The sequence below is a fragment of the Leiobunum rupestre genome, chromosome 9 (genome assembly GCF_980474605.1).
Source record: "Leiobunum rupestre chromosome 9, qqLeiRupe1.1.hap1, whole genome shotgun sequence".
In the NCBI taxonomy this organism is placed as follows: Eukaryota; Metazoa; Arthropoda; class Arachnida; order Opiliones; family Sclerosomatidae; genus Leiobunum; species Leiobunum rupestre.
Genome location: NC_143392.1, coordinates 10,391,334 through 10,407,795, shown reverse-complemented (window position 1 = coordinate 10,407,795; position 16,462 = coordinate 10,391,334). Strand labels below are relative to the sequence as shown.

At 35.4% G+C, this 16,462-nt stretch overlaps 1 protein-coding gene across 2 annotated transcripts in view; it reads right to left on the bottom strand.

Annotated features, from left to right (window-relative positions):
• Positions 1–16,462, bottom strand: part of cac (calcium voltage-gated channel subunit cacophony) — a 338,819-nt gene that overhangs the window by 61,737 nt on the left and 260,620 nt on the right. For both annotated transcript variants that reach the window (XM_090158840.1, XM_090158839.1), the window contains exons 5-6: positions 1,751–1,857; positions 1,437–1,576 (exon numbers count right to left, since the gene is read on the bottom strand). In XM_090158840.1, the coding sequence (XP_090014966.1) occupies positions 1,437–1,576; positions 1,751–1,857 (247 nt within the window). The remainder of the gene's footprint in view (positions 1–1,436; positions 1,577–1,750; positions 1,858–16,462) is intronic.

Sequence of the window (16,462 nt, the reverse complement as noted above, 5' to 3'; positions counted from 1 at the left end):
AAAAAGTATTTGCACTATACGCTACTTCAACTACGACTAAGACGGATCACTCTTGACCATCAACAACTACTTTTCAATGGTCGCCAAGTCTTTGCGTCAACGCGACTACAGAGACTCAAGGTCAGCCTCTGAAGTGAGAAGGGTTGTTTCGGATCGAGAGTTATCCTTGTAGGAATGGAACTACGGTAATTAGATACTACAAAGACATATCTACAATTGTTTACTACAATAAAACCATTCTAAGAACTACACACCCCCCATATCTACGCTTTAACCAGACTACAAATTCAGTTTCTACCTACATTACTACGAGAAGACTGGCTGAGGTCCACAATGATGCTACACGGATAATTTCTAAATACTACAAGGCTGGTGGGGCCGGGTCTCGAAAAAGTCGATTTTTTGTTGTTATATATGCCTACTTTATGTCAAAATCAGCCTCATTAAATTTTATCAAAAATTTCATTAATTCGAGGTAGCTAGGAATCTACGAAGAATTCTACGTCTACAGGAATCTAATTCGATATCGCAAAGAGATCCAATATCTAGTGACGTGGCGGGTCCGGAGGGGTCAAGGGGTCGTCCTGAACTTACTTGGCGTACGAGATACTAATTTCAATGGACGTAATACTCTGAAGGACCTCAGCATTCGCAAATCTAAGTTTTCCCCGCCTTGACTCGTAACGGTCAAGTTCATAATCCTGAAAGAACAACACTTTTTTTTCCAATTTTCGCACAAATTCATCCCCGTTTTAGACGACTCGCGTATTTCCTCGACAACGGTAATGAAAAATACACAGTTATCACCATAAGCCTATCATATGGTCGCCATAAGCAAAGGTCTAGGGCAATTTTTTTACGATCACATACTCGTTATTAAGCGGTAGGTATTCAAAATCTGCACCTCCTTGTGGCTAAATAAATTTCGCGAAATGCATTATGAATGCGCGCAAGCCATGCGCGAACGTTTTTAAACTTAGAACCACCCGGGATAAACTCCGCCGCGAGCCCTTAGCACCGTAGCCAATTCTAATTCACGATTTTATCGCTTTAAAACTTAAAATTAACACTTATCTTTGCAAAATGATTCATCGGAACCTAAAACTGGCTATTAGAAATAAGAGTTGTGTTTCTGAAGATATTTATTTTTCAAATTTGAGATTGAGACGCGTTTTGTGTGGAATTTATCAACCCGAGCGTGGCTGCTCTACCAAGTAAGATAATATTTTTGATGTAGAAATTTTGAAAAAGAAGATGTCGCTACTGCCCTATCGTCGTACGTTAATTTTCTTCTCGCATGGACAATACCGTAAACATGGGGTTCTATGCTAGACCTGTACTTATGGGGACCTTATGATAGGCTTATATTATCACGTGTAGGCTTATAAGATTTAACAAGGCGTCAATACGATCGATAAGATTAGTGAATGACGTACCCGGTTACTACCACTACGAAATCCATCATGTTCCAAATGTTTCTTAAATACGCTCCACTGTGAAGTATAAACCCTAACGCTAGAATTTTTAACAAAGCTTCTACGCAGAAGATCCCCAGAAAATAGGGCTCAGTCTTTTCCTAGAGAGAGAGAAAAACATGGGAAAATGAGAAAAATCAATGTGTGTGTTCGATTTCCCGGCTGGCAAATGGGAAAAGAATCGCGGGGTAAAGTGGCGTGCCTACGCGGATGAGAATAGACGGATAGGAACGAGAGGAAATGGCCCGGATTAACGGCAGAAAAGCGAAACTTACTAATTGCTGTGCAAGTGGAGTTCTATCCGCATTCGGAAGATGTTCCTCCAAGGCGAGGACTATACAGTTGGCAATTATAGTGAGCAAAACGGCGTATTCAAATGGAGTGAGCGAGTGGTTAAGGACAAATTGTTTCGAGATTGTAAGATTCATTGTGTGGCTCACGATGATCCACAATTGTACGCGGAGATTTTTCTCACATTCAGCTTACGTTAAACAAGCAAATGGTCTATTACAGGAGCAACAAACGCAACAAACCACAAAAGGAGAACGCAACCCGTCCAAAGTCGTGGATTTTCTTGCGTACATTTTTCATAGGCTAGACGCTTTAGCGCCTGCTGTCGTCGGAAGGGGAAAATTCGGAAATTGTCTTCCCCCTTTCCGGAAAACATTCAGCGTAAAGACTCGTCCAATGAAATTTGTACACATCACTGCGTTTGCGTGTTTAAAGGCTAGCTGCGTTCTCCTTGTGTTTGTTGCTCCTATAGCTGATACGATCGGCGCGAATTCAAAGGCGTGTTCTTTTATCCATACAATTTTTAAACCAAATTTACTGTTCGATTCTTTAACGAACAGTAAATTTGGTTTCAAAATTAGTATGGATAAAATATATTATTACCAAAACATTATATTGATAAAACTACAGCCTTTAATTCAAATTACTTAACCAAACCATTTAAAATTTCCCCACTTATTAAGTTAAAAGATGACTTTTGACATGAGGGCTAAATAAGTTCTAAAAATCACATTCTATAAATAAAGATACTTTTAAAACTTAATTCTATTTTAGAAAGCTTATTTCGTTAGTTTGACACATTTAGCTCTGAAAAGGAGAGCTCAGGGCATTTTTGATTCATTTTGACCCAAAGGGCATGACCTCAAATTAGTGCCAGATTGATAGGAAACGCGCTGTAAATTATTAAAGCTAGTGAATTAAAAGGGTTATGAACCATTTAGAATATATATACTTTATAGGTTATACATATTATTGAGGAGCTGATCCCTATACGTAATCGGTGTACAAGCCTGTAGCTTTGACTTTACTAAAGTGATTACGTAATCGATTACAGATTTAGCACTAAGAAAGGCTGTGAACGCTGTAATCCCCTAACATATTATACGTAATATATAATATACAACATATTACATATAATAGATATTATATATCATATTACATATAATAGATATTATATATCATATTACATATAATAGATATTATATATCATATTACATATAATAGATATTATATAACATATTACGTATAATAGACATTATATAACATATTACGTATAATATAAATTATATAACATATTACGTATAACAGACATTATGTAACATATTACGTATAATAGATATTATATATCATATTACACATAATAGATATTATGTAACATATTACATATAATATATATTATATATCATATTACATATAATATATATTATGTAACATATTACATATAATATATATTATATAACATATTACATATATTATATATTATATAACATATTACGTATAATATATATTATATATCATATTACATATAATATATATTATATTACATATTACATATAATATATATTATATAACCTATTACGTATAATAGATATTATATAACCTATTACATATAATAGATATTATGTAACAAATTACATATAATATCTATTATATAACCTATTACATATAATAGATATTATGTAACAATTTACATATAATGTCTATTATATAACCTATTACATATAATAGATATTATGTAACAAATTACATATAATAGATATTATGTAACAAATTACATATAATAGATATTATGTAACAAATTACATATAATAGATATTATGTAACAAATTACATATAATAGATATTATGTAACAAATTACATATAATAGATATTATATAACCTATAACATATAATAGCTATTATGTAACATATAACATATAATAGATATTATGTAACATATTACATATAATATATATTATATAACCTATTACATATAATAGATATTATGTAACAAATAACATATAATAGATATTATGTAATATATTACATATAATAGATATTATGTAACATATTACATATAATACATATTATATAACATTACATATAATATATATTATGTAACATATTACATATAATAGATATTATGTAACATATTACATATAATATATATTATGTAACGTATTACATATATGTAATATGTTATATAATAGATATTATGTAACGTATTACATATATGTAATATGTTATATAATATATATTATAATAGATATTATATGTAACATGTGATATATAGCAGAAATGTTATGTTAAAAACTATATAACATATTACATAAAATACATATACGTATATGTAACCCGGCCACCTGAATTAAAGGCTTCAAAAGTCGCTTGATGACTTAGGCCTAAGGTGGTGCCTGATTATTATTATTATTATATAATTGACCATATTAATAAATACAATAATTACGGATAAATACAAGCCGACTTTGCAGAAATACACACTATATAAAAATAAAATAAATTATAACGAATAATTAATATTTTTACTTCAATATGTAGCGTTTAGCTAAATTTAGATATAGTAAACCAAAACAAATTAGCCTAAAATCAATGCACTGAAAACACGTACTTTTAACCACAGTTTGGACTAGTGTACGCGTGATTAGGGCAGATTCAACTTTGGTGGATTGCGTAAAAAATACGCTTTACATAAGGTTATTATAGTGTTACAAAAATACTTTTATTTCGGCTCAGAATAAATTTAGGGAAACATGAATTAGCCTCGATTAGGTTTCCATACCAAAAAAAAAAATTCATAAAAATCTTCCACTTTAAATTAAAACATTTTCCAATTGCGTAGGAGGAGTTTGCTTACGTAGATTTACACTTAATCCCACAGTCAACCCTTCCCTTCTAACGGGCCGGGGGTAATTCGCAAATGTAGAACGCGAGGCTGACTATACCGAGCGAGTTCCCCCGCCTTAGGCTAGGCGCCCACTGGATCTCCGTTTCGTATCCGTCCTACCTTCCACAAGGCATTCCAATTCCGTTGCATTCACCGTTTAGGAATAGTCCCTTAAGTTATCCATTTGCGGCAAAATATACAAGGGAGGAGGGGGGGTGGAAGGAAGGAAGGGCTACCAAAAAAAATTATAAAAAAATATAAAGGATCGAATGCTTTCGCGGGGGGGGGGGAGCGGAAAAAGAAGGGACATTTGCTCTCCGCGCGCTGGAAAATGGCTGGCTGCCCGCCACCCCTCGGCTGTACGCTGACGAAAGAATGAATGAACTTTACCGTTGTCATGGAAACCACACACGCCAGCGATATCGATTTCTGGCTAATAGCTCGGTCACTATTCGGTCGTCCCGGTACCTCGAATATGTCGGAGGTGGGAGGATTGGAATTCGGGCTACTTTCATCCGCGTATACTTCAAGTATAGCAACTAACGCGTTAGAGGTTACACTAATAGTAATGCCAAATTAAACATTAAATAATAAAGCTTATAGAAGGGATTTTTTGACTAAATGTTTTGGAAGAGGTGTTTTCCTTAAAGGGAATATTTAACGTGGATCACCTCATTTCACGTTTGTTACTCAATTTGAAATGACTATAATGATACACTCTAAAGGCTAATAAGTCGCAAGATGTACTAAATACGTACTTAACTATAAGTCGCGAGAGGACTTGGCCCCTTAATATGTACTTAAAAGTAGAAAAGACAAATGAAATTAATTGAAATAAAAATTAAATCACCTAATGGCCACCAGGTTTAATAGAAGCTATTGATGATTGGCGCTAGTTACGTTAAAATTTCTTTATAGCAGACGATTCGTTGATATAAAATATATTCCATTTAAAGTCATATATGATAGTATTACTACAATCAAAAGTAGGGTATTTGAAAATACTTTATAGTAGGATATTTGAAAATACTTTATAGTAGGATATCTGAAAATACTTCAAAGTAGGATATCTGAAAATACTTTAAAGTAGGATATCTGAAAATACTTCAAAGTAGGATATTGGAAAATACTTCAAAGTACGATATTTGAAAATACTTCAAAGTAAGTATTTATGAAAATTTCCGACGTTGAAATGAGCCAAATTTTAAAGAGGGCATTAAAATAGGAAAACCATCAGCGAATACATCATCCTTTAAAATTATGGAAATAAAAAATAATAACGATTTTATTAGAGAAGGGGGTGTTCAACGTTTCTCGGAGCTCCCCCCCCACACGATTCTTGGTATGCGCGAATTATAACCCGGGAAGGGGGGGGGGGGGGTCGGGGGTTTCTTCACAAATATGAGGATGATAGATGATTCGTCCGGGCGCAATAAGCTAATCTTATCCGACGCCTGAGCGCTTACTTTGAAAGTCATTCCACGCTGTGAGGCTCCCCCTCCAGCCCCTTTTATCTATGGGACGCTGCTGGGGCTTGTTCCCCCGAGAATGCGTCCCATTGACTTCCGAACTACCCTCTGTATAGGTAGCCCTTCAAAGACCCCCCCCCAACTACATCCAGGCCTCTCATCTTCGAGAGAGCCGTCCACTAGACGGAAAGACTCCCTGCCAAGTGACGTATTGAACCACTCACTTTAGACCCAATGTCCTCGTACAACCAGAGGGGCTTAGCCACCAACTTAAAAAATGTTTCGTAAATTTTCCAAAATTTATATTACATAGATTAAAGAAAATGCTGTGGATGTCAAATAACATATTTTAGCAAAAATTAATAAGAATATTTATTAAAAATCTCACCAAACTATTGATACACGCTAAAAAAGGTTGGGTCAAATTTTACCCAAATTGGGTCAAATTTAACCCAGAATCTGGGTCCGTATTGCACCAGTCCAAACTTTTGGGCAAAGAAAAATATTACCCAATTTGGGTCAAATAATAACCCACCCTTGGGTCAAACAGAATTTACCCAAAAATTGGGTGCAGCAAATTAACCCAAAAAACTAGTCAAACCACAAAGTTACCCAACACAAAAGGGTTGAAGTTATTTTTAACTCGGATAATTGGGTTAATGTGTTGGCCCATTTTTAGGGTTAGAACTCAAATTTTCAAAAGTTAAAATTTACAATATCTGACCCGAAAGTTTGGTAATTACAGTTGCCTAAAAAGTTGGGTAAATTAAATAAATGGACCCATTACGAAAGGGGGGGGGGGTCACAGATGAGTTACGCTATTCTTAATACCGGCATTTGGTCATTTCTATGTACATGTACAATGTTAAAAAAATGTAACTCATCTGTGACCATCATCTGGCTAAAATGTTGGTTGAACCAATTTTACTTGACCCACATGGTAAAAAATTAGGCCCCAATTCCTATAATTACGCCAATGGATGATTCTCACAGATGAGTTAAAGTGTAAAATGTACATAGAAATGACAAAATGTATAATTTAAAATAGTGTAACTGTTACACTATTTTAAATTATACATTTTGTCATTTCTATGTACATTTTCGTTTTGAACATAGCCACAAATATTTCTAATCTTGTTACCCTACATGTACTTTATACTATGCTTAGCTTCTTATAGGCTTACACATTAATAATATGATAGTTATTTAAGTTTTCATTCAATAACGGTAAATTTCACAACTTTAGTTTTAATAAATATAAACAAAAGAAATGTCAAAGGGAAGAAAACATATTTAGCTACCATGAAATGTTAAGAAATTTTGGCGGTGAAATAGGCGGAGTTTATAAAGCTTAATTGATTTAGTTTTAAAAATTTTTTCACTATCAAATGATATTACAGAATTTGAAATTGAAGAAACTGTAGCAGACGATAAATTTTATGTATCTCAAGTTTTGGGTAATTTCTACCCAAGCTGAGTTAGACATGTTTTTTCCATATTAACCCAAATTCATAGAGTAAAACCGAACAACCCAAATTAGTGAAAATAACTCAATTCGGGGTAAAATTTACCATATTTGGGTAAAAACAAAATTTACCCAAAAAATTTAACCCAACCTTTTTTAGAGTGTAAATGTATAAAATGCAAAATAATATTTATAATAATAAAATAAATATATTTTATACATATTTATATATTTATAAGGACTCTTTTATATTTAGTTTATATTCGTTATCTAAAAAGGCAATATGTTTTGGTTTATCTAACAAAATATTATGTCCAGGTTTATCATTCGTGTGTTCAGCGGATACAATAATTTTTTGTTTTTATTCATTTTTATGTTCATTAAACGTTTTGTAAAAATTACGTCCGGATTGTCGAGTACTCGAACGTCATCGAGTACTCGGCTTTTTATGAATAAGCAATTGGAGAATACTAGTCGATTACCGAGTACCAAAAAATTGCATATTGAGGTACCCGATTACCCGAATAAGCTGCTCTCTAAACTCGTCGAGTATTTAGTTTTTAAATCCTCATCGCTTCAAAGTTCAAAGATGGGTTTTTACATATTTTTGGGGGGCAATAAACGGTACCTACAAAGTTGTGGAAACTGTGGTACATTTAAATTAAAGGAATATTTTTCAGCATTGAAAGTTACTTTATTCTCCTTTTAAATTTAATTTTTAATTTCTTGAATAAGACCAACTTCTAATCAAGACTACTAGAAAAGGGTAGGACAACAAAATTACGTTTTTTAATGTCAAGTTCAAAGTTATGATATGATCGAAACCTTTATTTAAAGGTGCAATGTCAAACCCCCTGTCCTCCACTCAAGCTTTTATCATGATAATTTCATTATATTTTTCATGATTATTAGTTGAATCTAAGCTCTGATCAAAAGTGTATAAAACGCTGTTAGTTTTTGTTTAAGTGGATAGCACGATTTCCAATGTGGAGGGAGCATCCAATTGAATACGCTAGAATTAAATTGGTTGCTATTTTGATTAAATTTTTTAGAGATTAGAATATATAAAAATGGAATCGAATTATTATTTTCGATTTCCACTGGGAACTGTATATTTTAATCAACGATTCTGCTTTTCCGAATCCGTAAGTCCAATTGGAAATGATGTCATCCACGTAGAGGTTCCAAAAGTTTATGATAAAGGGGGAGTTAAGCAGGACTTGGAATTGTAACTTACTCATATGTAGGGGGGAAAGTGGGTTATTGCCAGGCCCAATTTTTGAGAATAAAATTTCCCATTTATCTTAAAGAAAGGGTTAACAACATATATTTCAACGAAGTCAATAATGTCTTGGAGTTCCACACGGTTAATATTATTATCAATAAGTATATCTCTTAAAACAGTAATAGCATCTTGAATTGGGATTTTAGTAAACATGCTACCAACATCGAAGGAGACCAAAAGGTCATTAAGGCCTAACGCTAAATCTTTTGGGTCAGAAATATGTTCTTTTGAGTTCTATATGGTGTGCTGGTGAGTTGAACTTAGATGTGTTACTTTATTGACCTGCTGAAGCCTCTGAAACTAGTCGCTACCGTACTAAATATAGTACTTTTAATTATTTTATATTAGACAAATAAAATATTTTACTGTGTAACTCAAGTAGTTTTTCATTCTTATATATATCATATACACAAGAATCTTTTAGCTAATTATTTAATATATTATATGTCTCATAAAGAAAAGTATTCATTTCCTTATTCTGCTAATGTTATTAATTTAAATCATGTTCCAATGTAATTCATTTAATTCATGGACCAATGTTATTCATTTAAATCACGTACCAATGTTATTCGTTTAAATCATGTACCAATGTTATTAAATTGAATCATGAACCGATGTTATTAATTTAAATTATGTACCAAATTTATTAAATTGAATCATGCACCAATGTTATTAAATTTAATCATGGATCGATGTTATTAATTTAAATCATGTGGAAATGTTACGCATTTAAATCATGTGGAAATGTTATTCATTTAAATCATGTATAAATGTTACGCATTTAAATCATGTGGAAATGTTACGCATTTAAATCATGTGGAAATGTTATTCATTTAAATCATGTATAAATGTTACGCATTTAAATCATGTGGAAATGTTACGCATTTAAATCATGTGGAAATGTTATTCATTTAAATCATGTATAAATGTTACGCATTTAAATCATGTGGAAATGTTACGCATTTAAATCATATGGAAATGTTATTCATTTAAATCATGTATAAATGTTACGCATTTAAATCATGTGGAAATGTTACGCATTTAAATCATGTGGAAATGTTACGCATTTAAATAATGTGGAAATGTTATTCATTTAAATCATGTATAAATGTTACGTATTTAAACCATGTGGAAATGTTATTCATTTAAATCATGTGGAAATGTTACGCATTTAAATCATGTGGAAATGTTATTCATTTAAATCATGTATAAATGCTACGCATTTAAATCATGTATAAATGCTACGCATTTAAATCATGTGGAAATGTTATTCATTTAAATCATGTATAAATGTTACGCATTTAAATCATGTGGAAATGTTATTCATTTAAATCATGTGGAAATGTTACGCATTTAAATCATGTGGAAATGTTATTCATTTAAATCATGTATAAATGTTACGCATTTAAATCATGTGGAAATGTTACGCATTTAAATCATGTGGAAATGTTATTCATTTAAATCATGTATAAATGTTACGCATTTAAATCATGTGGAAATGTTATTAATTTAAATCATGTGGAAATGTTACGCATTTAAATCAGTCTCCCGCTGATTTTTCAAAACATGTATTGAAAGAAATAATAATGCAGAGGGAAATACATAAAATTGTGATTTCTATAACTATTACACTAGGAAAAGATGGATTATAAATAAGTAAATATCCTACGCGTTGTATTTTTTACATACATTTTGCATCGTTAGGCGCAGTAATAGACACTTCACATTTTCAGCCGTGATGTGGTGTATTCTTCCGCCACTTGGCGGGAAAATCACGCCAATTGAAAACAGACTCGCGTAGGTACAAGTTTCATTTTCATATATTAGACGCATACCTTTCTCACAAGGGAAATAATAAACTTCTTACGTCTATTTTTCACCTACTAACGCCTATAAAAGTGTTCTACTTGCAGCACATTACTGTGCAGGGAGAAGTTAATTTACAGTGTTTGCCAAATTAGCGCCATCTATACAAAGCTTAATCCTAGTATTCCAAACTAAATTAAATTCCTTTTACATAAAAAACCCAAAGTATGGTGTTGAAAGCCCATTTTCAATAAAACTATAGGAAAACCAAATTTAATTTAAGCCACGTAATGAAAAAAAACCAAATTAAAAAATTTAATAATTTGGAAAATTAAAATAAAAATTTTAAAGAGAAGAGAGTGTAGATATATAAAATAAATAACTATTGAGACCAATTTTACAATTTGAATAGGCGAGCTTGGCTCAACCCAGAGACAGGGAAAGTGTATGTAAAGATGATTAACCCGTTTTGCGGCGGGGCGTTTGCAACGAAAAAACAAAAGACATGGGAATTAAGGCTAAACCTTATTAATAACATTACTCGAGGGTTTTTACGCTGTTGTATATATCGCTAGTCGTTCGACGCAACTTCGAGGCGGACGAGAAGCCGGGAAAAGTAGGGAGGGGAAACGGCCCAGTCACGAAGTCGCTTCGCGCAAATAGAACTTATAGATTACAACAGAAGTGAGCTCCGTAATTGCTCGATCTAAGGTTAACTCGATTTGGCGTTGGGAGAAAACGCGGCCGAAAAAACCCTAAAAGGAGTAAAATAGCAAAAAGAGGGAGGGAGGAGGGGTCGGGGTTTGAGAGGAAAAGCGTGGACAAAGTACCGAGGGACTCGTTATCGTACCATTTTTGTTTGAAAATTTATCAACAATGCAGTGTCGAAATCAACGTCGCCTTAAAATCAGTTCACAACTGGGCGGGGGTGTGGCTCGAAGGGGGCGAGGGGGGTTCGTAAGACAGCCTCACGAACTTCGTCCTATTTGAAATTCATCGAGTGGCACTAGATGGCGACGGTAACAAATAGGCCTAATGTATCTTAAAACAAAACAAAAAAATCCGGATTACTAGTCCCTCTTAGGGTATTCAGTCCATGAGCAAAGTAGCCTTGGATATCGAGCCTCCCTTCTCTTTCTCTCCGGTAGCACGTTCCAGAGTCGAGAGACCATTACCTTAATAAGTTTTACTGACTATTACTCGAATTATTCATATTCGCTGGGCGGGAAACTTGGGCTTCACGAGGTCCAAATAATTATTTCTTCCTTCCCCTCCGACGACGATGCCACCCCCCCCCCCCGGCTGTTTGTTTTAATCGGCTTATTATTTGCACGGGTAAAGGGTAATAATTTATTTTCACCTGAGAAAGTAGCAACTGACAGGTAATTCTAGAGATTTTGTCGGATTCGTTTTGTTCAATCACTGAAATAAATGTCAAATAACCATTCTTTGATTCAAATTATCCTTAAATATATCCGATAATGTATTTATTTATACTCATAATTTATATTTATTTTTTTACTTAGTGGATAATTGCTGTGTTGAGACGATTTTAGCGTTAATCCCATACCACCTCTTCCATTTCAATGGGAGCCAGTATCTCATTGGTTCCCTAAATCTGACGTCTTCCATTTCAAAAGTACTCGGTATCTCATTGGTTCCCTAAATCTGACGTCTTCCATTTCAAATGGAGCCGGTATTACATTGGTTCCCTAAATCTGACGTCTTCCATTTCAAATGGAGCCGGTATTGCATTGGTTCCCTAAATCTGACGTCTTCCATTTCAAATGGAGCCGGTATTACATTGGTTCCCTAAATCTGACGTCTTCCATTTCAAATGGAGCCGGTATTACATTGGTTCCCTAAATCTGACGTCTTCCATTTCAAAAGGAGCTGGTATTACATTGGTTCCCTAAATCTGACGTCTTCAATTTCAAATGGAGCCGGTATTACATTGGTTCCCTAAATCTGACGTCTTCCATTTCAAATGGAGCCGGTATTACATTGGTTCTCTAAATCTGATGTCTTCCATTTCAAATGGAGCCGGTATTACATTGGTTCCCTAAATCTGACGTCTTCCATTTCAAATGGAGCCGGTATTACATTGGTTCCCTAAATCTGACGTCTTCCATTTCAAAAGGAGCTGGTATTACATTGGTTCCCTAAATCTGACGTCTTCAATTTCAAATGGAGCCGGTATTACATTGGTTCCCTAAATCTGACGTCTTCCATTTCAAATGGAGCCGGTATTACATTGGTTCCCTAAATCTGACGTCTTCCATTTCAAATGGAGCCGGTATTACATTGGTTCCCTAAATCTGACGTCTTCCATTTCAAATGGAGCCGGTATTACATTGGTTCCCTAAATCTGACGTCTTCCATTTCAAATGGAGCCGGTATTACATTGGTTCCCTAAATCTGACGTCTTCCATTTCAATGGGAGCCGGTATCTCATTGGTTCCCTAAATCTGACGTCTTCCATTTCAAAAGTACTCGGTATCTCATTGGTTCCCTAAATCTGACGTCTTCCATTTCAAATGGAGCCGGTATCTCATTGGTTCCCTAAATCTGACGTCTTCCATTTCAAATGGAGCCGGTATCTCATTGGTTCCCTAAATCTGACGTCTTCCATTTCAAATGGAGCCGGTATCTCATTGGTTCCCTAAATCTGACGTCTTCCATTTCAAATGGAGCCGGTATCTCATAGGTACCCTAAGACTCTTCCATTTCAAAAGGACCCGGTACCTCATTGGTTCCCTAAATCAAACGCTATTGTAGCGCAGGCCAGTGACGTTTTTACAGTAACGGGTGTAAACTAGACAATGGTGCCTAACGGATCGTCCAAAATTGGTTATTCTCCCAAAGTAAAAATAAACGCATTCTTGGTATAAATATAATCTTATCTTCGCGATTAAATTTGGACGCTAAGAAATTTGCTATTCAAAATATGAAACACAGACTTAGCTCCACCTCGGTTTGGAGGGCGGTTCTTTTCAAACGACACAAAAGCATTCTAAGAAGGCGAAGAGAAAAAATTGGGTGACAGAAATGGAATGGAAGAGGCGTTTCTTATTAAAAACCGGGGTGCGGAGGGGTAGAAAGGACCTATTTTTGGAGTTTCGCATTTAGTTTAAAACGCTTCTATCCATCCCAATAGAGAGGAAAAGTGAGTCACCGGCTTTCCATAGAATCCCTTTAACCAAGTTTCCGCGATCGACGAAAAAAAGGCACCGAAAATATTTTATTTCTTCTGGGTATATAATAAAACGCGTGTCCCTCCGTATTTCAACGCTCCTTTTTCAATACTTGGACGCGGCACTCTGCACCCTCCCCTGATCCAGAAGACGTACAATCTCGCCGCAACTCTTAAACGTTTCCTTCTTGACTCTCAAAAATTGGGAACATCTACCCCGGCGTATACGAGTTTCTTAAGACTCCGACTTTCGACTTTTCTCACTTCTCCATCCTATTGAAAGAGGCTAGCGAAGAGATGCTAAGAGGCTGAGGATGCAATGGGTGGCCCGGACGAGTGGAATTAAAAAGGGAGGAGAGGAAAAATGGCTGAAAGTGAAAAGAATTTGTCCGGGCCTTTACGTCACCGTTGAAAAGAGGAGTTCTTTCATTGTGAGAGGGCGCTAACTGCGGACCCGAGTCGTCGGTTCCTATTCATCGTGGCGCGCCGTTTCCTGGATATTCTTCATCTACATTCTCTCCCCCAACACCGATCGGGAACTCGACATTTATCAGAGATAGGGATGCTACCTTTTGTTTGAACGTTTGCCCTATAAAGTATTCAAAGTTTCCAAAGAGGGTGGCCCACGCCGGGGGTGGCGTAGTTTCAAAACAGGCTTTTCTTCCAGTTGCTTCTACCCCCTTTTTCTCTCAGTCCATCGATATATCTGAACAAAGATATCTCCCGGACGCGACTGCTTCTACAAGTTTCACCCTACCCTCGCCATTCTATTTTCAGACGTTGGTTCGATATCCAATATGACAAATTTCATCCATCCGTCTCTTATGTTGGAAAATATAATAATAATAATAAGCAAAATAATATAGATGTAAAAGTAGGTGGGGCCACAACAACAGCTACAAATTGCATCAAATCAACCCTTTTCTCATGTGGAAAAATTATACAGGGTTGAAGCCTCAGCCGTGGTCCAGCTCCTGTACTTCTCATAGTACACCAAAGTACTGCGGGTGGAACACTTCTACAGGCGCCGGTAGGCCAAAAATAGACCAATGGGGTAATTGGAAGGCTCAGCCGTGGTACAGCCTCGGTACTTTTCGTAGTATAAAAATAGACCAATGGGAGAATTAGAAGCGCATCTTCCAAATGCTTTATCGGGCGATTGGATAAAGATGCGCTTATAATTATCCCATTGGTCTATTTGTAGAATAAGATCGCCTGTAGAAGTGTTCGACCCACAGCACTCTGGTGTACTAGGAGAAGTACCGAGGCTGTACCACGGCTGAGGCTGTATGGTTTGTTTGGTAATATTTATTGACGGAAGTGGGCTTCTGTTACGTCTAAGAAATAAAGTTATTGGCATAAATAATGGTATTGTAAAAGCTATATGGGTAAGCCCATGTCATCTTGTATCTTAATAAAAGTAATAGTATTAGTTACACATGTTAAGTTTATGTTAGAACCGATCGAAATAGTTTGAACTATTTTGGTATTCCTGGGCCATTGTTTATAGATTGAAGATTTGGAATACGTTTCTTCGAATTACACTTTCAAATTCCCAAAAGCGCCTTTTTTAAAACCAATACTAGAATAAAAATGTCAATTATATTGCAGTTCGAATAAATCCCGAAGTAAAATTATTCTCAGAAGTCCAAAAATACAGAGAAACATTTTCAATAACTTACTTCCCCAAACGATATAAAACGATATTTTACAATAACTAACAACGCGTAGTTTGCCATTTGTTTTTCAAAATATAAACGAATATTTAGCAGTCGTTGAGAATGGTAAATATCCTCTCTATACTTGCTTTTAATTTCGAGGCCAGCCATATAGGCACGTCCAACCTCGCGGCAAAATAAAGACGCGAGAAAACATACAAAGCTCGCGGCGATAAAGGGCTATTTGTCAAAAAGCAACGAATCTATCGGTTGAAAACGCAATAATAAATAGCGGTAAACCCTCTCTTTTTTTGATACATCAGTGGCTGCAAACTCAACCCATCATTTTATAATAGTATTTCTCGAATAGCCATGGTCTTCCGGATGTTGAGCCAAAAGGATAAGTCATCTCTCTCTCAATACTTTTAAGGGGGTTCACGCATGCGCTTCGCTTCGGGACCTTTATTTGAGGGAGTGAGGTGTTGGCAAAAGTAGCTTTACACAGAGGAGAGTGGGATGACTAGAGAGAGAGAGGTTGACCTATATTCCTAGCCTACGCAAAGCCACAGCCGAGCCATTGATGCCTAGGAGAGTCACCCCCGTAAAACAACACGTAGAGAAACCCTAGCCTCCGCCCCCCGCCTCGGGCCCTGCACCCAGTCACTTCCGAAGATGCGCGCGCAACCTACATAAGGGGAGTGGCTATAAATCGATATAACCGTGGAACTTTTCATCTTTCTAGTCTCGAGCGAGCTTCTATCGATGGGAGGGGAACGGTGAGAGGAAATTTCTCCTGGACGCGCGAGCCGATATTTCACCAATGTGGAAGATCTGTAGAAATTAATGGGGCAGGTGGAAATGTCTTGACGATTTAATTTGTCTAACATTGCGTTATCTGAATGCCAATTCGGCAGCACTTGACCGGTTAAATATTT